Source organism: Carcharhinus amblyrhynchos, chromosome 17 (assembly GCF_965287045.1).
Source record: "Carcharhinus amblyrhynchos chromosome 17, sCarAmb.v2.hapA, whole genome shotgun sequence".
Taxonomy (NCBI): domain Eukaryota; kingdom Metazoa; phylum Chordata; class Chondrichthyes; order Carcharhiniformes; family Carcharhinidae; genus Carcharhinus; species Carcharhinus amblyrhynchos.
The window spans coordinates 26,926,889-26,954,097 of NC_137340.1; the positions used below are offsets into that span (position 1 = coordinate 26,926,889).

At 41.6% G+C, this 27,209-nt stretch overlaps 1 protein-coding gene across 3 annotated transcripts; it reads left to right on the plus strand.

Moving 5' to 3' along the window:
* LOC145354204 (uncharacterized) lies at positions 1–27,209 on the plus strand. Of its 3 annotated transcripts, XM_080205281.1 has the most exons (6): positions 1–66; positions 7,221–7,270; positions 8,050–8,171; positions 8,680–8,753; positions 14,262–14,405; positions 24,937–27,209. In XM_080205281.1, exons 3-6 carry the CDS (start codon positions 8,168–8,170, stop codon positions 25,285–25,287), a joined length of 573 nt encoding a protein of 190 aa, XP_080061407.1. In that variant the 5' UTR covers positions 1–66; positions 7,221–7,270; positions 8,050–8,167; the 3' UTR covers positions 25,288–27,209. The 3 variants fall into 3 exon arrangements, with proteins under 3 accessions (XP_080061407.1, XP_080061408.1, XP_080061409.1); XM_080205282.1 differs by lacking the exon at positions 8,680–8,753 and having other exon boundaries at positions 7–66; positions 24,937–27,204; XM_080205283.1 differs by lacking the exons at positions 1–66; positions 7,221–7,270; positions 8,680–8,753 and having other exon boundaries at positions 7,302–8,171; positions 24,937–27,204.

The window sequence follows — 27,209 nt, forward strand, 5'->3', positions numbered from 1 at the left end:
CAAGGTTCCGTCAGTAACGGTCGGAGGGGAGGAGGAGCTAGGAGGCTGTACTCAGCTCGGTTCAAGGTGCTCAGATCTATTACTTATACATCGTTTATTCGAATTCCACTCCCTTCAACAGCTTTGCAGATCCGCGCGCCAGTTTGTTTCTTTTTAATATCTTGGTTAGTGTCACAAGTAGGCTTGCATTAACACTGCAATGAAGTTACTGTGAAAAATCCCCAAGTCGCCACACTCCGGCGCCTGTTCGGGTTACACTGAGGGAGAATTTAGCAAGGCTGCTGCTCCTAACCAGCACGTCTTTCGGACTATGGGAGGACACCCACATAAGGCAGTGGGAGGATGTGTACAGGCTATGCGGACACATGGAGAAAAACGTGCAAACTCTGCACAGATGTAGAGCAGAAGGTGCAGGTTCTGCACAGACCGTGACCTGAGCTGAGAATCAAACCCGGATCCCGGATGCTGTGGGACAGCAATGCTAACTACTGTGCCACCATGCTGTCAGAGAGGAGGAACTCACAGCAAGGAGCTGAGAGTAGGTTTGTACTCCTGTCCCCCGCCCCCCCCCCCCCCCGCCTCACCTACTCGCTTCCCCACCACGCCACCGCCTCTCCCCCCCCCCAATTCTCTCCTCTCTCCTTAGAGGACAGGTGCTTTAACATCCCATTGGAAAGATGCCACCCCTATATTGATGCTTCCCTCTGTTTGGCACAGAAGTATCAGAACATAAGAAAGGAACAAAAGTAGAGCATTTTCCCCTTCAATCAGGCGAAGGCTAATCGGATCATTGTCTATTTTCCTGCCTGCCTTCTGTAATCCTACATGCTTGTAGATCAAAAAACCTGTCGGCCTTCAATATATTCAAATGATCCAGCCTCTACTGCTTTCCAGACGTATGATTCCAAAGATTAATGATCCTCTGAGAAGAGAAATTCCTCATTTCTGTCTTAAATGGGAGATCCCCTATTCAGAAACTGTGTCCCCTAGTTCTAGCTTTCATAAGAACATAAGAAATAGGAGCAGGAGTAGGCCATCCAGCCCTTCGAGCCTGCCCCGCCATTCAATAAGATCATGGCTGATCTGTCGCTGCTCAGTTCCACTTGCCCGCCCTCTCCCCATAACCCTTAATCCCCTCTCCTATCAAAAACCCATCAACCCGCGTCTTAAAAATATTTAGCGAGGCAGCCTCCACCACTTCAACGGGCAGAGAATTCCAGAGATTCACCACCCTTTGAGTGAAGAAGTTCCTCCTCAACTCTGTTCTAAACCGCCCCCCTTTTATCTTGAGGCTGTGCCCCCTAGTCCTATTGTCTTTTTTGAGCGGGAAGAGTCTTTCCACCTCTATCCTATCCATCCCATTCATCATCTTATACGTCTCAATGAGATCTCCCCTCATTCTTCTAAACTCTAACGAGTACAAGCCCAGTTTATTCAGCCTCTCCTCATAGCTCAACCCCCAACTCCGGCATCAGCCTAGTAAACCTCCTCTGCACTCCCTCCAAGGCCAAAATATCTTTGCGCAGGTGCAGCGCCCAAAACTGCACACAGTACTCCAGCTGCGGCCTCACCAATGCCCTATACAGCTGCAGCAAGACCTCCCTACTTTTATATTCAATCCCCCTCGCTATGAAGGCCAGCATCCCATTTGCCTTCCTGACCACCTGCTGCACCTGCAAGCTGGGTTTTTGCGACTCATGCACAAGGATCCCGAGGTCCCTCTGCACTGTCGCCTGCTGCAGTTTTTTGCCTTGTAAGTAATAGAGAGAAACATCATGGAGAGAAACATCCTCTCAGCAACAAATCTTGTCAAGCACCTCTTTTTTCTTATTCATTCATGGGATCTGGTGTGACTGGCTACAACAGCATTTATTGCCCATTTCTAACTGTCTGTGCAAAGTAGCTTATGAGGAGAGATTGAATAGACTGGGCCTGTACTCGGAGTTTAGAAGGCTGAGGGAGGATCTTATAGAGACTTACAAGATAATGAAGGGGCTAGATGGGGTAGAGGTAGAGAGATAGAGAGATTCTTTCCGCTTAGAAAGGAAAACAGAACTAGAGGGCACGCCCTGAAAATAAGGGGGGAGGGCAGTTTAGAACGGAGTTGAGGAGGAACTTCTTCACTCAAAGGATGGTGAATCTCTGGAATTCTCTGCCCTTTGATGTGGTGGAGGCTACCTCGTTGAATATATTTAATTCACGGGTAGATAGTTTTCTGATAGGCAAGGGAATTAAGGGTTATGGGGAGAAAGTGGGAAAGTGGAACTGATCCACTTCAGATCAGCCATGATCTTATTGAATGGTGGGGCAGGCTCGAAGGGCTAGATGGCCTACTTCTGCTCCTATTTCTTATGTTCTTAGGTGTCGTGAGCTGCTTTATTGAACCATGTTGTGTAGGTACACCCATAATGCTGTTAACAAAGGGTTTCCAGCATTTTGATCTATATATTTCAATTGAACCTCCTTTTATTTTTCTAAACTCCAATCAGTTTAGCGAAACCTGCTCAACTTTTCCTCATAAAACAGCCCCTTTATCCCAGGAATCGAATATAGTGAACTTTCTCTAAACTGCTTCTGATGGAAGCCTTCCTTAAAAAAGAGACCAAAATTATACACAGTACTTTAGGTGTGGTCTCACCTACACCCTGAGGATATTCAAGATGTGTTGAAAGGAATGGAACAAGATGAAGGTGCCATTGGGGTGGAAGAGACCTGGTTATAAGGGCTACGATGTAGTGATGCTGGCATTTGACTGGGTAAACACAGTAGGAAGTCTTACAATACCAGGTTAAAGTCCAACCAGTTTATTTGATAGTAATCCCACAAGCTTTTGGAAGCGCTGTTCCTTCACTGTTCCTGACAAAGGAACAGCATTTCCGAAAGCTTGTGGGATTACTATCAAATAAACTGGTTGGACTTTAACCTGGTGTTGTGAGACTTCTTACTGTACAAGGGCTACATCAGCACTATGGTAAATGAATCATCTCAGTCTAGCCAGGCAGAGAATCTTCAATGAGGGAAACAATGTGGTCACCCATGAGACAAACTTCTGTTAAAGCCAGATTGTTAATGCAATAATCTATACGAGCATAGAGATTATGATGGAGCCATAGAAAGCACTTGTTAGGCCACTTGTTAGCTAGAGTATTGTGTGCAGTTCTGGTCATCACATTTCAGGAAAGATGTGATTGAACTAGAAAGGGTGCAGAGGAGATGCACCAGGATGTTGCCTGGTCTGGAGCATTTCAGCTATGAAAAGAGGTTGCTTTGGCTGGGGTTCTTCTTAGAGCAGAGAAGGCTGGGGGAGGTGGGGGGGAGGGATCCTCACTGAGTTGCACAAAATTATGAGGGACATAGTTTGGATAGGAAGAAACATTTTCCCTTATTAGAGAGTTCAATAACCAGGGGGCATAGATTTATGTAAGGAACAGGAGGTTTAAAAGGGACTTGAGAGGGTGGTGGAAATCTGGAACTCACTGCCTGAAAGTACGGTTGAGGTGAGAACCCTCATAACATTTAAGAAGCATTGGGATGAGCACTTGAAATGCCATAGCAAACAAGGCTACAAGTGCTGGAAAATGGGTGTTTGATGGCTGACATACACGATTTGCTGAAGGGCCTCTTTATGTGCTGTAAAACTGTGTGATGAAAGAAGATCATTGATGGCAGTGGCCTTGTGTACAAGTGTTCTCAAGGGAAATGTGAAGGGATAGTGATTGTTTATCCATGGCAGAATTAATGAATGAAAAGACGAATGAGGTAATTGGTAAGGAAAGGAAGTTGGTGAGATCATCTTCCAATGTTTGTACTGGGCAGGATGGACTGGAGAAGTAAATTAATAGAGAAGTTGGGATTGCTACTCCTAAAGAACTTGTGAGAACAAAAAGAGATACAGAGGATTGCTGTAGGCTCATTCTTTGGTTTGCAAACTTAGGACACCATTAAGAAAGTGGGAAGATATTGGAGAAATCAAAGGACCAAATGGAAAAAATATTAAAATTTCATTACTGGTTGACAGAAAAGGAAGAGAACAAGAGAAAACAGCTTGAACATATTAACATACAGAAAGATGAAGGAAATGCTAGTGTAGCTTACAGCATGACCTGTTGTTTTCCTTAACCTATTTAAATAAACACTTGTCATTATATAACTTCAATAATTTCAAGGTGTCACAAAGCACCATTCCCTATTAATTACTTTTTGATGTTTAGTCACTTGTAATTCAAATAGTTTGTTTAAACAGGCAGAGTTGAGCCCAATTGTTGTTTGAAATATTTCAATTAAGAATATATCTTCTAAAGTAAAGAGCACCAAATCATCATGATAGCTAAGGCCTTTTTAGCTCAGGATCCTCCTAGTTGTTCTCCTATGAACTTTTTCTAAGACCCCAATATTTCACAACAGCAGCAGCCTTCTCTCTGTTCTTCCTCCATTGAAGATCAGGCATCTCCCTGAATAGAACTGCACCCTGCGTTGGCTACCCATTACATACTTCATTTATAAGAACATAACATAAGAAATAGGAGCAGGAGTAGGCCATCTAGCCCTTCGAGCCTGCCCCGCCATTCAATAAGATCATGGCTGATCTGTCGTGGCTCAGTTCCACATTCCCGCCCTCTCCCCATAACCCTTAATCCCCTCTCTTATCAAAAACCCATCAACCCGCGTCTTAAAAATATTTAGCGAGGTAGCCTCCACCACTTCAACGGGCAGAGAATTCCAGAGATTTAAGAAGTTCTTCCTCAACTCTGTTCTAAACCACCCCCCCCTTTATCTTGAGGCTGTGCCCCCTAGTCCTACTGTCCTTTCTGAGCGGGAAGAGTCTTTCCACCTCTATCCTATCCATCCCATTCATCATCTTATACGTCTCAATGAGATCTCCCCTCATTCTTCTAAACTCTAACGAGTACAAGCCTAGTTTATTCAGCCTCTCCTCATAGCTCAACCCCCTCAACTCCAGCATCAGCCTAGTAAACCTCCTCTGCACTCCCTCCAAGGCCAAAATATCCTTGCGTAAGTACGGCGCCCAAAACTGCATACAGTACTCCAGCTGCGGCCTCACCAATGTCCTATATAGCCGCAGCAAGACCTCCCTACTTTTATATTCAATCCCCCTCGCTATGAAGGCCAGCATCCCATTCGCCTTCCTGACCACCTGCTGCACCTGCAGGCTGGGTTTTTGCGACTCATGCACAAGGACCCCGAGGTCCCTCTGCACTGTCGCCTGCTGCAGTTTTTCGCCACGTAAGTAATAATCCTTCCTACCATTATTCCTACCAAAGTGGACCACCTCACACTTGCCAACATTAAATTCCATTTGCCAGTTCCTGGCCCATTCGCCAGGACTGGTTGTTCACTCTGTGTCAATAAGGGTGGCACAGTGGCGCAATGGTTGGCACTGCTGCCTCACCGTGCCAGGGTCCTGGGTTCAATTCCCAGTTTGGGTCACTGTCTCTGTGGAGCTTGCATGTTCTCCCTGTATCTATGTGTATTTGCTCTGGGTGCTCCAGTTTCTTTCCACAATCCAAAAAAATGTGCTGGTCAGGTGGATTGGCTCTGCTAAATTCTCCCTCACTGTACCAGAACAGTCGACTAGGGGATTTTCAAAGGAACTTCATTGCAGTGTTAATGTAAGCTGACTTGAGTATTGCAGCAGCACCCAAAATGCACATGCAGTTGGGCACTGGGAATCCTGGTTATATGGGTTTGTTAGAAGTTAGAAATTCCTACTCTAGTTCAGTGTTTCCCAAACTGGGTTAGGCAGCTTTGACAAAGAGTCATCTGGACTCAAAACGTCAGCTCTTTTCTCTCCTCACAGATGCTGCTAAACCTGCTGAGATTCTCCAACATTTTCTCTTTTAGCAGCAGAGTGGAAGCAACCACAGCAACAGAGAGCGGTGTGAGTGTGTGTGTCTGCGAGGGGGCGGGGTGAGTGTGAGTGTACATGAAAGGGAAAATCTGTGTGAGGAAGAGGTGAAAATGTTTATGTAAGAGAGATTGTGTGTGTGAGAAAGGAGATGTGAGTGTGAGTGACGAAGAGGTGAAAATGTTTACGTGAGGGAGGTTGTGTATGTGAGAGAAGGAAATGGGAGTGTGTTTGTTAGAGATAAGAGTGTGTATTTTGTGTGAGGGTGTGTGTGTAGGAGAGAGTGTGACAGAGAGGTGAGTGTGAGAAGGGAAGGTATGGGAGAATTGAATGTGTGGGTGCTTCTTTTGCATGTGTATAAGTGTCTGATTTGAGAATCCAGCTCTCCAACAGCATTCTTAATATTAAATAAATTTGTGAGCAAAAAACGCAGCATCACTCCTCCCATTAAAAATGACAAGAATTAAGCATTAGTTGAATAAGAGAACCTTTTAATTATACTAAATGTATACGTGCAGAAAATACTTTCATAAATTTGTCTTTGCATATTATATTTGTACCTAGCGCGCAAAGCAAACAGTTTTTTGTAGTTTAGCTCCTCAGCATAATTAGATTGTTTCTCAGGGGTTCCGTCAGTACTCTTGGGAGGTCAAAAGTGTTTTGTGGCTAGAAAAGTTTGAGAAATCCTATCCCAATGCATTAATGCATCCCAAACTATTTTCTGATAAGACCCCATTTTAACGAAGTCCCAGATGTCAACAAAAATAAAACAGCATAAAGTAGCATAGTAACATTCAATATATAATTATTAAAATTTGCATACTATAGCTCAGAAAATAATACATCAAACATGAAAGTATTTTTAAAGTAAAATTCTACTATTGTATACATTGACCACGCCCAATGACCCTAACAATTGTGTATGGCACATTGCCCTCGATTATTAAAATGATCTATATTTACACTGGTTGATAGGCGTGACTTTTGAAAGACGTTTGTTTGGCTGCAAACATAACGAGAAAAAAAAAGCAATCCCCAGAAACCAGCATCAAGACATGTGGTGTGTTTGTCGTCCACGTCTTGCTCTTTGCCCAGCAATTCATTGCCGCAATTTGAACACCATAAAATTAACGTGATTTGATTTCTCACAGCTCTATTTGCTGTTTCTGCGACCCCAATTGGAGTGACAACCCACAATTTGCGAACCCTTGTTGCTTTGTGTCGGATCAAAATGTTTCATGCGGTACCTTAATAAATAAGTGCTGCAATATTTCATTAAAAGTTCAATACTTCATTGGACCAATGCCCCGGTGAGTCTCTGATTCATTGTATTTCTGTAACTCTTCGTTTCCAGGACACATTTTCCGATCCAATGGCTATTACGAATGTTGATCACAACAGCTGGTAGTTATAATAAATGTACTACAAACAGTAGCGATAATACTTGAATGAAAACTTTTCAAGGGCAATAATTGACGTTTCACGTCACAGCCAACTGAGAGAATTGAGTATACTTCCATCACACAGGAGTTGCCTATATTTTTCTTAAATGATGTTTTTAATGTCACATTCGCAAAACTATAAAATAATGGAAGTAACGAGTCTTTTTTGACGTCATGATGTGCCTAATCCCACCTTTTAGGCTTATTATTCTGAAAGGACGGGGCAGCACATAGATTAATTTTAGCAACAGAATAAGACATTGTTGCAAAGCACTCATATTCGGAACATAAGCATCACTGGCACAGAACTCCCACTGCAATTTTCTAAAGCTTCAGAGTTGTAAATGCACAGCTTCAGATCCAAATTTTAAATAATTCAAAAACAAGAGTGTCGGACATAATTGAGGATAGCATTGTTCAATCTGCACTCAGTTATGTCATGCAGTCATTGATTTTTCAAATAAAAAAATTAGTTTGATGGGATGGTTCAGAAAGGAATATTTCTTTCCTGGGAGCGCTCTCCAGAAAGAAGCTGGATGGTGCTCGTTATGGAGGGCGTGTCTTGTTTTCCTATGGCTTCTGTAAACTATTCAAGCTGAACCTTAAATTCAAACCAAAGCAAACGGTAGGACTGAGCAGGATGAGTTTAGGAACTTTAGTATCTAAGCTGATTACAGTTTGCTACTTATTGTTTATATTACTTAACATTTGTTTACTATTATTTGATCTACTTGTTACGAGCGGAAGGAAGCGATGTTGCCTTGAAAACTATTTCAACTATTATCTAAACTAGCAACGGGTTCTGGAAGGGGATGCCTAAAGGAAGGAATTGTAACCCAAGCACGAAAAATGATGGTCAATGGGTAAGAGAATTGATCGAAATAAGCGAACAAAAATATATTACAAAATGAAGTTACAATCCATGTCATTTTAAGATGGGCGTTTTTAGCGCAGATTTTCGTCGCTTTGCCTACATTTTGATTTACTATTGTCACATGTATTAGTACGCAGTGAAAAGTATTGTTTCTTGTGCGCTATACAGACAAAGTACGTAGAGAAAGGAAGGAGAGAGTGCAGAATGCAGTGTTACAGTCATAACTAGGATGTAGAGGAAGACCAACTCAGTATGAGGTAGGTCCATTCAAAAGTTGGATGGCAGCAGGGAAGAAGCTGTTCTTGAGTCTTGGTATGTGTCTTCAGACTTTCGTATCTTCTTCCCAATGGAAGAAGGTGGAAGAGAGTACATTCAGGGTGCATGGGGTCCTTGATTATGCTGGCTGCTTTTGAGGTAGTGGGAAGTGTAGACATAAGGATGGAAGGCTGGTTTGTGTGATGGACTGGGCTTCGTTCACGACTCTTTGTTTCTTGCAGTCTTGGACAGAGGAAGAGCTATACCAAACTGTGACACACCAGAGAATGCTTTCTATGGTTCATCTAAAAAATTAGTGAGACATGCCAAATTTCCTTTGCTTCCTGAGAAAGTAGAGGCATTAATCTTCTGAGAAATACCACAATGGTTTTAGTGACAATTTTCAGTCTTTCTTTCTTAAATTACAAGTTTAAGAATCCCATGTCTCCAAAATTAACTGCTAAATTACCAAAGTCAACTCTACTGAAATCCCTCAACTTAACAGCTGCAATCCAAGCCTCACGGACAACCCAAGGACTGATTTGTGTACTTATTTAAATCCTATTTGGATTCTTAGTTTCTAATCAGTGTGTGCATGTATCTGTTGCATTTTTATTATTTTCCTCAGGTTTTTAGTAACTCATAAAGTTACAATTTTTTTGGCTCAAGAAAGCTTGGTTAAATTGGCTGCTTCTAAAAAATCAATACATTTTGACTGGGAAAGGAAGTGGGGAGAGGATCCATTTTAAATTAATCTTGTTGCAACCAACTGAGTGAGTTGAATAAAACTCATTCCTTTTTACATGGGAGCTTAACAAAATTGAGATCTCTTTCAGGAAGCTAACAAATTAGGGGACTTTGTCCAGGTGCTGGTCATAACAGCTTGGTTTCATTTTTTTTGTAGCAGTTTGATAAAACTGAGTAGTTTGCTAGGTCATTTTAGAGGGCATTTAAAAATCAACCACTGTGGGTCTGGACTTACATGTAACCAAATCAGGTCAGGTAAGGACAACAGATATTCTCCCCTAGAAAACATTAGTGAACCAAATGAGTTTCAATGACAATTGACAATGGTTTCATGGTCAATATCACTGAGACTTGCTATTATTTAAATTTCAGATTTGTTAACTAAATTTAAATTCCATTAACTGCTAGGTGGGTTTCTAACGCGCATGCTCAGAGAGTTAGCCTTGGTCTCTGGATTACTCGTTGACCGTCATTGCCACTATGTCACCACCTTTCCTTTCGCACTGCAGGGATCACACTGCAGGGTGACTTCATTTTTGGCATTACAGTACCTTGTTGGCATTGTCATCAGTAGTTGTTTGATGCGATTGGCAACTGCTACTTATTCTGTGTCTCAATTCCACTGAACATCTTTGCAGTGAGCTTGTACAGAGCCTCACACTCTGAAGAAAAATTGGGCAAAAACTTTGCTAGGTAGTTCACAAATCCAATAAATCATTGTACTGCCTTTACATCTTTTGCTTGCTGCATCTCTGCTATTACTCTCACCTTACCAGGATCGGAATAAACTCTTTTTGCTATTAACACATAACCTGTGACTTCAGTCATCTTGAGTTGCAGACTTTTCCTTATTCAGCTTCAGGTTCATCTGGCAACCTCTCTCCAGCAGTCTCACTACACTTTGATCGAGCTCTATGATGTCTCCTTTCATCATCTTTCCACAGCCATAGACTATCGACTAGAAGCTCGTTTATTTTATCATGTCACTTGCTCTTTAAGAAAGATCCAGTGGGAAATCAGGGAATTACAGACCAGTTAGCCTAACATCTGTGGTGGGGAAATTATTGGGGTCATTAATTAAGGATGGGATAATTAATCACCTTAAGAAATTTCAGTTAATCGGGGAGAGTCAGCATGGATTCACGAAACGTAGGTCATGCCTGACAAAACTCACAGAATTCTTTGAAGTGACAAAGACGATGGACAGAGGCAAGTCGATGGATGTCGTTTATATGGGCTTCCAGAAAGCTTTTGATAAAGTCCCGCACAAGAAAATGTTTGTTAAGGTGTAAGTCCATGGTAGATTGCTGACATAGTTAGGAAGTTGATTGAACACCGGAAATATAGAGCTGTAGCAATGAGTAGGTAGTCAAATTGGGAAGATGTGACTAATGGAATCCTGCAGGGATCTGTTTTAGAGCCTCAATTATTTACAACATTCATTAATGAATTAGATAATGGCATAAAAAGTCAAATATACAAATTTGCAGAGGACCCAAATTGGGCAGCATTATAGATAATGTTGAGGACAACATAAAACTCCAGTGGGACCTTGATAGATTGGGTGAATGGGCCAAGCTATGGCAAATGAATTTTAATATAAGTAAGTGTAAGGTTATCCATTTCAAATCAAAAAAGGATAGATCTGGGCATTTTTTTAGAAGGTATAAAGTTAAATTCAGTGGATGTCCAACTAGCCAGAGAGGGGAAAGGGAAGGATAATAGTTAATGGGAAGCAAAGCAGTAGGTTAGCATGTGGAAAGGTGGGTTCAACTACATGGAAAATTATGAAAAAGTTAAATGGAAGGAGAACTCAGGATATGTTATTAATGGAGCTATTAGGATTCAAAAAGAAGGTATAAAAATAGCATAATGGCACTTTACCTAATGCTCGTACCATTTGAAACAAGGTAAATGAGTTGACGGCACAAATCATCACAAATGAATATGATTTAGTGGCCATTACAGAGACATGGTTGCAGGGTGGTCATGACTGGGAGTTAAATATCAAGGAGTACCAGACTTTTCAGAAGGACAGACAGGAAGGTAAGGAAAGAGATGGTGGGAAAAATAGCAAATATGCTCATGGTAATTTACAAAAATTCACTGGACCCTGGGGTAGTTCCGGCAGATTGGAAAACAGCAAATGTGATGCCATTGTTTAAAAAAGGAGATAAACAAAAGGTGGGTAACTATAGGCCAGTTAGCTTAACTTCTGTTGTGGGGAAAATACCTGAATCTATCATCAAGGAAGAAATAGCGAGACATCTGGATAAAATTTGTCCCATTGGGCAAACACAGCGTGGGTTTGTGAAAGGCAGGTCATGTTTAACTAATTTACTGGAATTCTTTGAAGACATTGCAAGTGCGGTGGACAACAGGGAACTGGTGGATGTGATCTATCTGGATTTTCAGGAGGCATTCAACAAGATGCTGCACAAAAGGCTGCTGCATAAGATAAAGATGCACAGTGTTATAGGTAATGTATTAGCATGGAATAGAGGATTGATTAACCAACAAAAAGCACTGTAGGGTTCTATGATTCTATGATTCAAAGAGTTGGGATAGACGGGTGTTTTTCTGGCAGGTGATCAGTGACTCATGGTGTGCCTCAGGGATCAGTGTTGGGACCACAACTGTTTACAATTTACACAGATGATTTGGAGTTGGGTACCAAATGTAGTGTGTCAAAGTTTGCAGGTGACACTAAGATGAGTGTCATCTTAATGACAGGATGAGTGGTAGAGTAAAGTGTGCAGAGGATACTGAAAGTCTGCAGAGGGATATAGAGAGTTTAACTGAGTGGGCAAGGGTCTGGCAGATGGAGTATAATGTTGGTAAATGTGAAATTATCCATTTTGGTAGGGATGCCAGCAAAATGGACTATTATTTAAATAGTTAAAATTTTGCAGCATGCTGCTGTGCAGAGGGACCTGGATGTCCTTATGCATGAAACGCAAAAAGTTAGTTTGGAGGTGCAGCAGGTAATTGAGGAGGCAAATGGAATTTTGTCCTTCAAAGTCATGTTTGACCGAACTTACTGGATTTTTGTGAAGATGTAACGAGTGCGGTTGACAGAGGGAAACCGGTGGATGTGGTGTTTTTAGATTTCCAGAAGGTGTTCAATAAGATGCCTCACAAAAGGTTGCTGCAGAAGATTAAAGTACACAGAGTTGGGGGTGAAGTGTTAGCGTGGATTGAGTATTGGCTATCTAACAGGAAGCAGAGAATTGGAATAAATGGATGCTTTTCTGGTTGGCAGTTGATGACTGGTGGTGTGCTGCAGGGATTGGTGCTGGGGCCTCAACTGTTTACCATATACATAGATGATCTGGAGGAGGGGACCAAGTGTAGGGTAACAAAGTTTGCTGATGACACAAAGATGAGTGGGAAAGCAAATTGCGTGGAGGACGCGGAACGTCTGCAGAGAGATTTGCATAGGCTGAGTGAGTGGGCGAGGATCTGGCAGATGGAGTATAACATTGGCAAGTGTGAGGTAATCCACTTTGAAAGAAATTAAAATGAAATACACTATTATTTAAATAGTGATAAATTACAACATGCTACTGTGCAGAGGGACCTGGGGGTCCTTGTGCATGAATCACAAAAAGTCAGTTTGCAGGTGCAGCAGGTGATCAAGAAGGCAAATGGAATGTTGGCCTTTATCGCGAGGGGGATAGAATATAGAAGCAGGGAGGTCTTGCTGCAATTGTACAGAGTACAGTGTGCAATTTTGGTCCCCTTATTTGCGAAAGGATATATTGGCTTAGAGGCGGTGCAGAGAAGGTTCACCAGGTTGATACCGGAGATGAGGGGGTTAGCTTATGAAGAGAGATTGAGTAGATTGGGCCTGTACTCATTGGAGTTTAGAAGGCTGAGGGGTGAGTATTATATTTATATGACAAAATAAATAAATATGTTATTTAGAGACATATAAGATAATGAAGGGGCTGGATAGGGTGGAGGCAGAGAGATTCTTTCCACTTAGAAAGGAAACAAGAACTAGAGGGCACAGCCTCAAAATAAGGGGGAGTCAGTTTAGAAATGAATTGAGGAGGAACTTCTTCTCTCAGAGGGTAGTGAATCTCTGGAATTCTCTGCCCATTGACGCGGTGGAGGCTACCTCGTTGAATATGTTTAAGTCATAGGTAGATAGATTTCTGATCAATAAGGGAATTAAGGGTTATGGGGAGCAAGCAGATAAGTGGAACTGAACCACTACAAGATCAGCCATGATCTTATTGAATGGCGGGGCAGGCTCAAGGGACTAGGTGGCCTACTCCTGCTCCTATTTCTTATGTTCTTAAGTCAGTTTCGTAAGGTAAGACACATGGCAGCCAATTTGCGCTCAGTAAACTCCCTTAGCTGACTCACTTGCAGTCCACTCAATCACTCAATCTCATCCTGGGACTTCCAAGATCAGTCTCCCACTCAGTGTCTTAGAAATATGGGACAAAAGATGTACCTGACGGGATATGGAACAGTCCCTATCCTCTAAGGGGATACGGGCCAGTTGATCACCCTCTGCTGCATTTGAAGGAGTCAGGATTTTCCTAGCATACTTTTTGTAACAGTGAATAGTACTGAAGCTCAGAGGATTGAGCAAGTTGAATAGTCAGTCCATATGACAGAATTAAGTTCCTGAAGCTGCATAGCGAGCTGCCCATTTGACAATTACATTGACTTTATCGTCATAAAAAGGATTTTTCAGAGCCAATATCTTAAGTTGATCCTTACAATCTACTACCAATTAATTCCATTAGTTGGTTAGCCTCACTCATGAAAGAAGAACATTTTACTTTCACATTATCTTTGGCTCAAAAAAATAGGTTTTTTGACTTTATTTTTAAATGAATAAAACAAATATTGAACCTCTTATGATTTGAAACTAAGGGGGTCTTTTACAGACACTGCTGCATATAGGCTCATCTTGTATAAAAGTAGAACATCCATAATTTTGATATGCCAGTTATAAAATTTTATTGAGTTTTGGTGTAAGTATGCTCTATTTCACATTTTGCATATTGACTTGGAAGTGATTAGTTATCAAGAGAAGTCATACATGTTTTTTTTTCAGTTTTACCATCCAAATACGCAAGAATCCCGATTTTGTAGCAAGCCTGAATCTACCATAAACAAATATAACACAAGCCAAAAACAGAATTTTTCTCCAAGCAAGTTAAATGTAAAATTACCATCATTAAATAATGCTAATGAGAAGGTAAGAAAGCATGTCATAATAACAGGTGCAACATTTTTTTGCAGCAAGGTCAACCTGTTCAAGCAGTTCCTTCTTTTGGATTAATGAATGAATTTTATACAGTGGTGAAGGATGGCTTCACCTCCAGCTCAAAAATCAGGAACAAGCCTGCCTCTGTTTGACTGGGAAACCTGAGCCAATTTAACAACTTTAGGGCTATGAATTGGCTAGTGGTACAACTTCTGCCCTCATCTGGGAGGAAGTCCTGTTTCTGGGAGCTGCTAGCCAATCATATGATTGGCAAATTTCTAGTTCCAGCTGGCCATGAGGAGAGATGGCCACTAATGAAAAAGTGTATTAAATTGTCACCCTTAAAATGTACTGTTCAACCAACAGGATTTTCATGGGATATGGGTATCACTGGCAAGACCAGCAGTTGTTATCCATCCCTAAGTGAGTGGCCTGTTAGGCCATTTCAGAGGACAGTTAAGAGTCAACCACGTTGTTGTGAGTCTGGAGTCAGATGTGGGCCGGGCCAGACCAGTTAAGGAGGGCATTTCTTTAAAGAATCAGATGGATTTTTTCTGACAATTGCGAGGAGTTTCATAGCTACCTTCACTGAGACTTTCATTTCCAGAGTTATCCATTGAATTCAAATTCCACCAGAAGCCATGGTGGGATTTGAACCCAAATGTCAGAGCATTATCCTGAGTCTCTGGATTACTTGTCCAGGATCTTCCCAATTCCAAACAATTATGGAGCCCTGGCAAGCCCTCGTACCAGTAATCCAGAAATCAGGCTTATTCTCTGGACACATGGGTTCAAATTCCACCATGGCTCCTGGTGGAATTTGAAGTCAGTTAATAAATCTGAAATTGAAAATTTCACTGAGTGACCATGAAACTACTAGTGATTGCTGTAAAAAAAAATCTTGTTCACCAATGTCCTTTATAGGAGGAAATCTGCCATCCTTGCCTGTTCTGGCCTACAGGTAACTCCAGATTCACAGGAATGTGGTTGACTTTTAACTGCCCTCTGAAGTGGCATGGCAGACCACTCACTTAAGAATAGGTAACAAATGCTGACCTTGCCGTTGACACCCATGTTCCATTCGGGCTTGGGCTGAGTTGTGACAAGTAACAGACCCACACCACACATATGCCAGGCATTGACCAATCTAATGAGAAAGTCAAACCAACTCCCCTTGTTATCAGTGATATTGCCATTGCTGAATCCCCACAATCAGCATCCTAGGAGTCACCTTTAACCACAAACTTAACTGGACTGGTCAAATAAATATTGTGGTTACAAGAGCAGGTGAAAAGTTAGGTATTTTACAGCAAGAGATTAACCTCCTCAAACCTCAAAGCCTTTCCACCATTTACAAGGCAAAATCAGGAGTATGTTGGAATACTTTTTCACTTACTTGGATGAGTGCAGCTTCAACTCACAAAATGCAATGGCTGAAATATTACAGCTGTTCATGCTGGTGAGATTTTCCCATCCCACTGCAGTGAATGGAGGTTTGGTTGGATGCCAAATTCTCTGACTTCACTGCAGCAGGAGCATGGCATGAGCGGCCAGTAAGACTGCGCCCAATACAACCAGAATAAAACTGCTTGATTTAGTGTACGGTGGCTGCCATGTGTACCATCTACAAGATGCATCATAGCAATGTGCTGCAGCTTTTTTGCCTTTTTTACCTTCAAATCTTGTGACTTCCACTGCTTATAAGGACAGCAGCAGCAAGGGTATACCACCGGTTCCCATGTTTCTCTTCAAGTCACACAATATTCTGACTTGGAAATATATCTCATTCCTTCATCCTTGTTGGGTCAAAATCCTGCATCTCCTTTCCTCATTCTACTGTAGGAGCTTCTCCATCACACAGACTGCACTGCTTTGAACTGGTGGTATACCATCACCTGTTCAAGTGCAATTAAGGATGGGAATGCCAGCAGGAAGTCTTTTTGCTATGAGTTATTTACTGAAACTAATGTATATACTCCAGGTTTCTTCTGTTAAATCCAATTTATTGTATTTGTGCCTGGCAAAAAAAGGTCAACTGTGAGGCTGACTCTACTTGTGACAAGTCAGAAAGACTTATTAAGTATAAAATTATTAAAACTTAATAAACTAGGCAGTCACTCACCATCCTGACTTTGAAATATTCACTGTCATTGAATTATAGAATCCTATAGTGCAGAAGGAGGCTATTCAGCCCATTGAGTTTGCAGTAACCATGATCCCACCCAGGCCCTATCCCCATAACCCCACACACTCACCCTAGCTAGTCCCCTTGACACCAAGGGGCAATCCACCTAACCCACACATCTTTGGACTGTGGGAGGAAACCAGAACACCCAGAGGAAATCCATGTAGACAGTGACCCAAGCCGGGAATCGAACCTGGGCCCCGGCACCATGAAACAGCAGTGCTAACCACTGTGCCACCATGTCACGGGGTCAACAACCTGGAACTACCCACCCCCCCCCCCCCCCCCCCCCCCCACCGCACCCACCCACAGCACTATGGATATACCCACATTTCACAGACTGCAGCAGTTTAAGAAGGCAGCTTATCACCACCTTCTCGAGGGCAATTAGGAATGGGCAATAAATGCTGGCAGTGATGCCCACTTTTCACAAATACATTTTTAAAAATTGGAAGGTATTTGACGAGCCTTACTTTTAATTTCAACCTTAGAAGAGGAGAGGCTATTCAGCCCTTCAAGCCTGCTCTGGCACTTATCATCACCATGGCTTATCATCCAACTCAATAGCCTGATTCATCTTCTCTGCCCACCCCATAACCTTTGATACCCTTCACCTTAAGTGCTTTATCTAACTGCTTCTTGAAAACATACAACTACTTTCATTCTCATAACTCATAGCTTGCAATTCTTTCACAACTATGATGCTGTCTTCCTTAAGTGATGATTTTATTCTCCATCTGGCAGATCTGATCAGGAGGGTCTCTTCTATCCTAACTCTTGATCAATTAACCTCTCCTCTTTTCAGTCATTTCCAGCCTTGTTGATCACTTACGTGCCTTTTTTGACTAACCAGGTACATTTCATTTGGGCCTCACGCCATTACATAATGTTTCTTACGTCCATCCTTGTTCAAATTTATCTCCAGACTTCAATGTCTTATCTCTTGGAGGGACCTTGTAAGGGGATTTCCTCGGGGCATCCAATTGAAAGGTCTTATATTCAGCCGATCTCAGCAAATACAAAGACTTGCGAAAGACAGTATGCAGTTAAAGATGTTCTTTATTTGACCAATACGCATTGGGAGAGAGATGGTCAGAAGACTCTAACATCTCTCTGACATTACATCACGTAAGATTGACATGACTGGAAATTTGATCCTCTCACCCAACCTGCCATCCAAGCTGGACAGTCCAATTATACTAATGCACTTCATTTACTTCAGCCAATAGCATTCTACCTTCTAGCAGAATTAGGAATGCTTCGTCAACGAACCCCAGAGGTTTTTTCCCTGTTGCCTAGTAACTTTACCTATGCAAATCCATAACACCAGGTTAAAACCCAACAGGTTTATTTGGTAGCACTAGCTTTTGGAGTGCTGCTCCTTCATCAGGTGAGTCATTGACCTGCTCAAGGAGCAGCAGTCCGAAAACTTGTGCTACCAAATAAACCTGTTGGACTTTAACCTGGTGTTGTGAGACTTCTTACTGTACCCACCCTAGTCCAATGCTGGCATCTCCACATTATGTAAATCCATTGGGTTCAAGGGTTGCTCCTAACACCTGCAGTCCTGGGAACAAGAAAGAAATCATCTTCCTTATCTGTTTTCTGTGCATTATATCAGTGGAGGCTGAATACATCTATCCATTGTAGCTAGAAGCTGAATCTTTCTATTCATTTCAAAAACCTTAGTAGCTTGTAGTTGCTTGGCCTGCCCCTGATAATAGGTTATATGCTCTGTGCTTCATTCTTCCAAAAGAATGCAGTCTATCTAATTAAGCTTATTTCCCATTATGCCAGGGGTAAATTGTTTGTTGGCCAAAGCTCACAAGAAAATATGAAAAGATAGTTTAAATCTATAATGCTTGTTCAAAAATGATTATACATGTGCTTTTACAGATAATACCTTCGTATAGCATTTAAGTGAGGCATATTGTGATAACTTTGATATATAAATTAATCTATTAATCTATTTTGTTTTAATAGTCTCAGAAAAGAGGGGTTTCTGTATCCTTTGCTACAGGCCTTCTCACATTCTAGAATATAGAACAGTATAGCACAGTACAGGCCCTTTGGTCCTTATGTTTTGCCGAGCTATGTCTGACCCAAGATCAGGCTTTCCCACTCCCTATGTATGTACTTCATGTGCCTATCCAATAACTGCTTGAAAGTTCCTAAAGTCTTTGACTCCACTATCACAGCAGGCAGTGCATTCCACACCCCAGCCACTCTCTGAGTAAAGAACCTACCTCGGACATCCCTCTTATATCTCCCACCATGAACCTTATAGTTTTGCCCCCTAGTAACAGCTACATCCACCCGAGGAAATAGTCTCTGAACGTCCACTCTATCTATCCCCTTCATCATCTTATAAACTCCCATCCTCCTCCGCTCTAAAGAGAAAAGCCTCAGCTCCCTCAACCTTTCCTCAGAAGACCTACCTTCCAAACCAGGCAGCATCCTGGTAAATCTCCTCTGCACTCTGCACTCTCTTCAATGCTTCCATATCCTCCTTATAGTGAGGTGACCAGAACTGCACACAATATTCCAAATGTGGTCTCACCAAGGTCCTGCACAATTGCAGCATAACCCCACGGCTCTTAAACTCAAACCCCCTGTTAATAAATGCTAACATACTATAAGCCTTCTTCATGGCTCTATCCACTTGAGTGGCAACCTTCAGAGATCTGTGAATATGAACCCCAAGATCTCTCTCTTCTTCCACATTCTCAGAACCCTGCTGTTGACCCTGTAATCTGCATTCAAGTTTGTCCTATCAAAGTGAATCACTTCGCACTTATCAGGGTTAAACTCCATCTGCCACTTTTCGGCTCAGCTCTGCATCCCATCAATGTCTCTTTGCAGCCTACAAGAGCCCTCCACCTCATCCACTACTCCACCAATCTTGGTGTCATCAGCAAATTTACTAACCCACTCTTCAGCCCCCTCTTCCAAGTCATCAATAAAGTCATTCTGTTCCTGTGTGTTTGGCTGGCACAAGCAGTTTTAATCACATACAGCCCAATTTTACCATTGCATTGTGCCCGTTTCTAGGTGCAAAAACTTGGTAAAGTTGGGCATGAGACGAATAGTGCAATCCGTGCTCATGTCCACGCAAGTTCCCAGTTTACCAAAGCCCGAAAATGGCCGCGATCGGAACCACGCCTGAAACGGACGCGACATCAGTTTAAATGTATTTGCATGCATTTAAATTGACATGATGAGCTGGACACCCAAACTTACCGGCATTCCCCCTTTGCCATCATGTTCGCCTGTTCAGATTCGGCGCGAAACAGACATGCTCAGCAAAGATCTGTTTCAGGTGCTTCAGCTTCTGAAGAGGTAAGTTCAGAGCCTCCAGTGGCTCTCTGACTCAGATCGGTGATGGGACAGATGGCTCTCTGGTGAAGGAGAGGAGGCAGGTCAGGTGCACCTGTGGTGGTGGGGCGGGAAGGCCTGATCATTCGCTGGTGGCTGGGAGGAGGGAGGCCCGATCATTCTCTGGTGGTGGTAGGGGTAGAGGGAGGCCAGATGATTCTCTTGGGGGTGGGGGTGGGGGGGGGAGGAGGGAGGCCCGATCATTCTCTGGTTGGGGTGGGGGGGAAGGGGAGGAGGAGGGCCAGATTGCTGTCCAGTGGGGGGAGGGGAGAGAGGCCTGATTGTTCTGTGGTCGGTGGGGGGGGTCGGTCAGGAGCAGGGGGTGTCCGCTGCCACTGCAGGCAATCAGTGGGGGGGAGGAAGGTGGAGTCTGCTGCCACTGTGGGCAGTTGGTGACGAGGGGGATTTTTTTTTCACTATGCATGCGCAGTTGAAGGCTCTGATTGGAGCAGCAGCATTTTGGGCATGATAAGCCCCACCCACAACATGATTCAGACTCGTGATTTTTTTTCAGGCTAAGTGCAAATGGGGGCCTGAGAACAGATTTCCAAGTCGGATCTGAATTGTGCCCAGATTCAGCACTTAAAATCAAAATGGTAAAATTGCCCCCATATAATAGGTAACGGTAACTTTCCTTACAGCCTAGGATTCCATGCAAAAGAATATCCCTTAGGACCTAAAAGTCCATAAAAAAATGAAAACTACCTATATGAACACATACACACACTCACATGCGGAACACTCTGTCTACAAAGGTGGTGAAAGCAGAGGTAATGAATGATTTAAAAAGAAAATTGGATGGGTACATCATGCAGTATAAGAGTTGCATATATAAGTTTAATGTGGGACTGAGTACAATACAGCCCACAGTGATGTAAGAGAGCACATGGCCTGCACCTGAGATCAGTCTAGGGTTGGATAGAGCTTGTGCACCAGCAAGCAATGAGACATCTCCTAGTTTGTACATTTTTATTATAAAGAATCAGTAAAGACTTACAGTCAGCCTATGTATGGCTATGAAGACTGCTTCAGACTGACTGAACTGTAATCAGCATCCTACAACATGGTGATATCTTGTGGAATAACCCAAGGCCTCACAGAAAATGCAGAGGGAAACTAAAATGCTGGAAGGCTGACAAAAAATTTAGCACAGCAACCTATCCTGAAAAGAAGCACCAAAAGCATGAGTGCAGAGGAAGAATTGCCAAGAAAATGCTTCAAACTGATTCTTGGAGACTGGAAGCAGATATTTAACATTGTTTACTGAAGCAGAAGATGCCATTGAATCTCCTTTAGAAGTCCAGCTTCTAATCCCAGAGTCGAATGAGCAGATCTAGTAATTGTGAGCTAATTTGTTTTAAATTCAAGGCTACAGAGAGTCCTGAGAAAGCTTTTAAAAATTCAGAGTTGAAGTTCAGTTTGTAAAAAGGCTGTCATTAAAAACCTCATCCCCAATTTGGCACCTTAACACTCAGAGCACGCTTCAACAAAATATATAAGTGATTAATTGAATATTACACTCGAAGAATAGTAACTTTTTAAGCCCAGCTAAAGACAAGCAAAAACCAGAATTTCACAAATTTGTGACTTTAAAGTAAAACGCTGAGCAAAAGAATTCTATAGACAGTCAGTTGAGACAAACATTGTTGGAAATTTTATGTCAGGTTGAGCATGATGGCTGTTGTAGCAGACCCTGTCAAAGGGTGCAAATGCAGGAGATCCCTTTGTCTCCATGTGAACAGTGATGGCATCATGAAATTCAGTAAACTCTTCAAGCAGAACTTACATTCTTAAAAAAATTAGTAAGCAAATCCAGCAGCCTGAGAGTAGATCCAGAACTAAATGGGCATCGTTGCTCAAGAGAGAAAGGTTGGCCATCGGTGATATCTTGTCATAGAGTGGATAGTCAGAGTCTTTTTCTCAGGGTAAAAGGATCAATTACTCGGGGGGATAGGTTGAAGGTGAGAGGGGGGGAAAGTTTAAAAGAGATGTAAGGAGCAAGTTTTTCCCACAAAGGGTGGTGAATACCTGAAACGTGCTGCTGAAAGAGCTGGTGGAGCAGATTCTATAAAAATGTTCAAGAGGCATCAGATAGATAAATGTATAGACAGGGAATAAAAGGATGTGGACCACATAGAGGCAAGAAAATATTAGATTAGAGAGGCAGACTTGGTGGGCCAAAGGATCTGTTTCTGTACTGTTCTCTGAATGGGTTGCTATCAGCACCCTTCTCAGCCATGATCATCACCATTTACATTCCATTTATCCTTTTATCTATGACATCTTTGTCAAGTACCCTCCCACATTTACAGTGAAAAACCTTGTCCTATTTTCTTTGCCTTCAGCTCTGATGAGGGGTCATCTGGACTCAAAATGTTAGCTCTATTCTCTTTTCACAGATGCTGTCAGACCTGCTGAGATTTTCCAGCATTTTCTGTTTTTGCATCTGTGTTATTAGCCTAGTGGCATTACTATTACACCACCTTTCCACAAATTCAATTACGTCATTTTTCTAAACTCAAGGAATACAATGAGTTTATGGAACCAATCTGAAAAATTAATCTAATGACCCCAGTATCTTAGAGGAGGACTTGCACTGAACCTGCTTCAAGGCCAACATATCTTTCCTGAGATTCTGGCCCCTCATGGGCGTTTTCCAACAGTGAAGGTGCTTGCCGTTTGCTGCTGGCAGGATTTTCTGGTCCTGCTGAAGTAAATGGCAATTTGCATTGTTCACTGGCTGTTGTTGCTGATGAATACGCCTCAGGGGATTGCCTTCAGCGTGACTGAAATCCTGCCCTCTGACCCAAATTGATCTGGTATTCAACATGGGAATTGGCTAAGGCTCTGTATAACTGAAGCATTAACTTCTGACTTTATTCCAGTCCCCTTGAGATAAAGGCCAGGCATCCCACTAGGCTTCTTTTGTAACCTTTTCCAGCTCTACAAGGCTCACAAAACTGAGTTTTTCTAATTTGACCTCTTGTACAACCGTTCTTCCTACCATTGGGCTGTGCCTTAAGACATCTAGGCCTGCCTTACTCTTTGAAATTTCCTGCCTAAACCTCTCTGTCTCTTCACCTTCTTTAAGGCACTACATAAAATCCAGCTTCTTGACAAAGCTTTTGATCATCTTTCCTAATATCTCCATAGCATCCAGTTTTTATTTATGTCTCTGTGAAGCACCTTGGGACAATTTTTATGTTAAAAGCATTATATGACTGCCCATTGTTGCTATTTGTTGTTGATCGTTTCCGTTACACATTAAGGAAATTCCTTTAAGAGTCACAGGATTGTCAAGACTTCCTAAGGCTGATACCTATTCTTCCATGCACTCTTATTGTTTGCCACCTTGCCATGAAAAATGGAGTAATTGTAAGATTACATTTTGCATACTTAGTTGGATACTTAACTGTTTTTACTCACTTCATCTCTCCTAAAGCTCAGTTTTGCCTGTTAAAAGCAGCCGTGGAGCAATATAAAGTTCAACTTTTGCTGCCAGAATTTTACAATTGTGCTCCCACTTGTACGCAAAAGTGCTCACTGTACCAAGTTCCCACAGCTGTAAACTCATTTGTCAATTCTTATATTCATAATAATAATCCACTTTTAATCAAGTTTCCTTGTGATGGCAACTTCCGCACTTATTTTTTTCTTTCATTGACCATTTTGTTTGCAAGAGAATGCTGGCCACGACAAAGCCCTCAGTATTGTATGACACTATTTGTAGTCATATATCCTGGTGACTTCAAGATGTTACAAAATTTCTTCTGGGCCGTATAATATTGTCATTTGGAACACAGCATTGGCACCAGGGAGAGCTTCAATTCTGATTTAACATGTTAACCCAAAGATTACCAGCCAGAATATCTTTGACTAGAATACCCACTGATGGCCAATGCTTTCTTTCGCATGTGACTCCTGTGCTAATAGACAATACCCGTGGAAGCTATTTTGGTGGATACTGTAGCTTTTATGAATGCTATTAGAGCTGTTAAGGCACTCAGTGGATGCTAAATACCTGCATAATTTGTTACTTTATCACCATTAATATTAGTAGCAGAAGACAAAATGAGCTGTTGTCAAAAGGGATTTCATTACTTGTGGCCACTGCAAAAGATTGTCATATCTAAGAATGAACAGTTTACTCATGAATAGCAACTGGTGAAGGCAAGTACTGAATTTTATAAGAATAAGTTTGAAAATCAACTTCATTTCATTTCAAGAAATTGTTTTTGGAACACGTAAATATAAAAGTTGATCAGCTTAAAGCAGAGGTCCCCAACTGTGGAACATAACTCCTCATTGGGATAGGGGAAGAGCAATTGGGATTGCTAACTCCAAGGCAGCAATGGTGACTGTGGAGTAGAAACTCATATTTAACTGTCTTGGAAACGGCCCCTTTAAACGTGTGTGATTTCTTTGTAAGAAGAATAAGCTCTGAGACCTGCTGGCTGATACAACAAACTTAGATGTATCTTAGATGATTTTTGAGCCTTTATTCCTGCTGTTTGAACCCCCAATCTGCTCGATCTATCCCCCCAAATAATTTTCACTCTGGTATTGCACGAGTGTGAAAAGTGTGAAGCATTGACACAGGGTCACAACAGAAAAAGGTTTTGCGAAGCATTGACTGGAAGCAAAGCAAAGAGAGAGCAGTGTTTAGCTGCTGTTCTTTCACTCTAGTCATGTTTATTAATTTCATTAATTTTTGAATGCCTATACAGTGACTTTCTGAATAGCCTGAGGGCAGTTTGATTAAGTAATCAAACTGCCCTCAGGCTATTCAGAAAGTGACATAGCTGGTTATTAATAAGTATACAAGATTATGTTCTCTATTTGCGCCACGTTTCTGCTCCCTTTCAGTATTCTCGCCAGGATCAGTATGTAATGAAAAGATGAATTTGTTTCTGTTGTCTTAGCTTTCCAAGTTTGAATTTTGTGTTATGTTGTCTTTTACAGGGCCAGCAGCAAGAGGAACCCGCTATAAAAAAACAGACTGATCACACCTATGAACTATGGGATCGTGGGAACCCATGTGAAATAAGTGGTAGATTTGGTTTTACCACATATCAGACATCTTACCGGGGTAATCAGGAAACAGAACGCCCTTTCTGCAGACGTTTCCCCAAAATGCCTGGCAAGAGTTCGCAAAATGCTCAGGCTCAGAACCCTACTGATATATTGTGGTTTGGGAAAAATAGTTCCACGTACAGAACTCCACTAGAGATTTTAGGTGTTACTCAACATCCTCTCCATCCATCTGGAAAAAAGTCCCGTCATGCAAAATCTTTCCGAAAAAATTGCATATAGCGAGTATTTCTTTGTTTTTTTTGTGTATTGATACATTAATGGGGAATTAAACTAAATAAATGTCAGCAAAATGTATAACCCAAATTATACATTCTTTGCATATCTAAGGACATGCAAATTTTGATTTGCTGTTTATTTCCCGACTGCAATGGTTCCATACAAGCAGTGCAAGCTCCTCGCCTGTAATAATCCCATCCAGCTGTCCCCACAGTGTCATCTTGTGAAAACCTTCATCCTGTCACTTCAAGCAATGTACAATATCTGCAATATACAATATTAAAAATCACCATTCGGCTCATCATTTATTTTCCCAACAAATGGAGACATGAAATACATATGAATAGGAAAAATATTAAGTGAAATTGTTGTGGGGTTCTCTGAAGGCTAGGTATCACCAAAGCCAATATATAGACTTACGAAAGCCAGTGCCCCAGTTAAAGACGTTTATTGACCAACGATCGATGGGAGAATGAGCACTGGGCAGTCCAATGCCTTAATACAGGAGAAGGTCTTGAGCATTCCAATACCACTGAGGTTACAATGTATCAGACAGGTCAATTATACATTTCTCAAGTTTACATTTCCTGCCTTCCATTAGTAATGAACCAGTTATTTTCAATACAAATCAATCATTGCTAATACCTGTCATATTTTTTAGCCAATTGCATTTTACCCTCTGATCTCATGGAATTTCATTGGTTTGTAGAATCTGGATGCTTCCTCCCTCTATAGCTGATGCTACTTCCCCTATTGCTGAGCAACCCCTGACACTTAGCTACATTGGTCAAAGTTAATGTTCCCAGTAACTCTTGCTTACTTCAATAGCCGAACCAGACAGATGTACATTCTTAGATCTGCATAATCTGGACAGTGTGAACACCCTATTCATAAGGGGCTCTGAGAACCTACTGCTATTAACTTTCATTGATAAGAACTTGCACATTCTGTAGTTTCATTGTTCTAAAAAATATGATTCACCTGAATATGTCCCTTATCCCATTAGGCTTCGCAGTAACCTGCTTTTGGCTGATGTGTACAGACTTCTTTAACATGCAACTTAAATACATTTTAAACATTCAAAATACATCGTTTAAATCACAAATACTTATTCAAATCACATACTTAGTTAAATTTCTTCTTGTGTTCACATGTGTTGTTCCCCTATTAGCTTGTAAGTCTGATCTGAGGCCATTTCATTTATTGCAAGTATTAGTGACATAAATCTCTAATTATTTGAAATTTTTCTAACCTATGAGTTTTTCCAACGAAAATGACAGGGAATATTATCAAATTTTCACCTGATCTCCAAATTGATATAGAAGTCTCAAATGTAGTTTAATTGCACAATCAAAATCGATCAAAGTGGACTAAAATTAATTATCAGAAATGAAAGAGTACATTTCAGGACAATGCAAAATCCTTAACCAGACCTTGGTTGTATGTGGATTGGATTTCAATTCACAGAAAAATGCAATGTGAGCCGCAGGAAACCCAAAATTGTACATGTGTCATTTAAGCCTACGTGAATCCCATTTTAAAGTATGATCCAAGACTTGAATTAAAAATCTCATGACTGAAATTTCAAACTTCATGAAGTATTTCACATCAACATTATTGATGTATTGGTTGCATAATTCATTTTCATGGTACTACTGCATGTGTGACACCACTGGCTGCTTCCCACATGGTGCAAGTGGAGCATGCAACGTTGCACTTGTGTCCACCTGGCATTGAAAGATTGAGATCATTACATCATTTGTGTCAAAGGGCTGATGCAATGTACAAAAACTAAAATTGGACAACAAATATGCAGGGAACACCTTCCTTATTCACTCCTGAAATAATTACGTCCACTTAGAACAGAAGCAAACAAGTTCCAAGGAAAAGATCTCTTAAAAATATATTGTGTTTTATTTGTATCT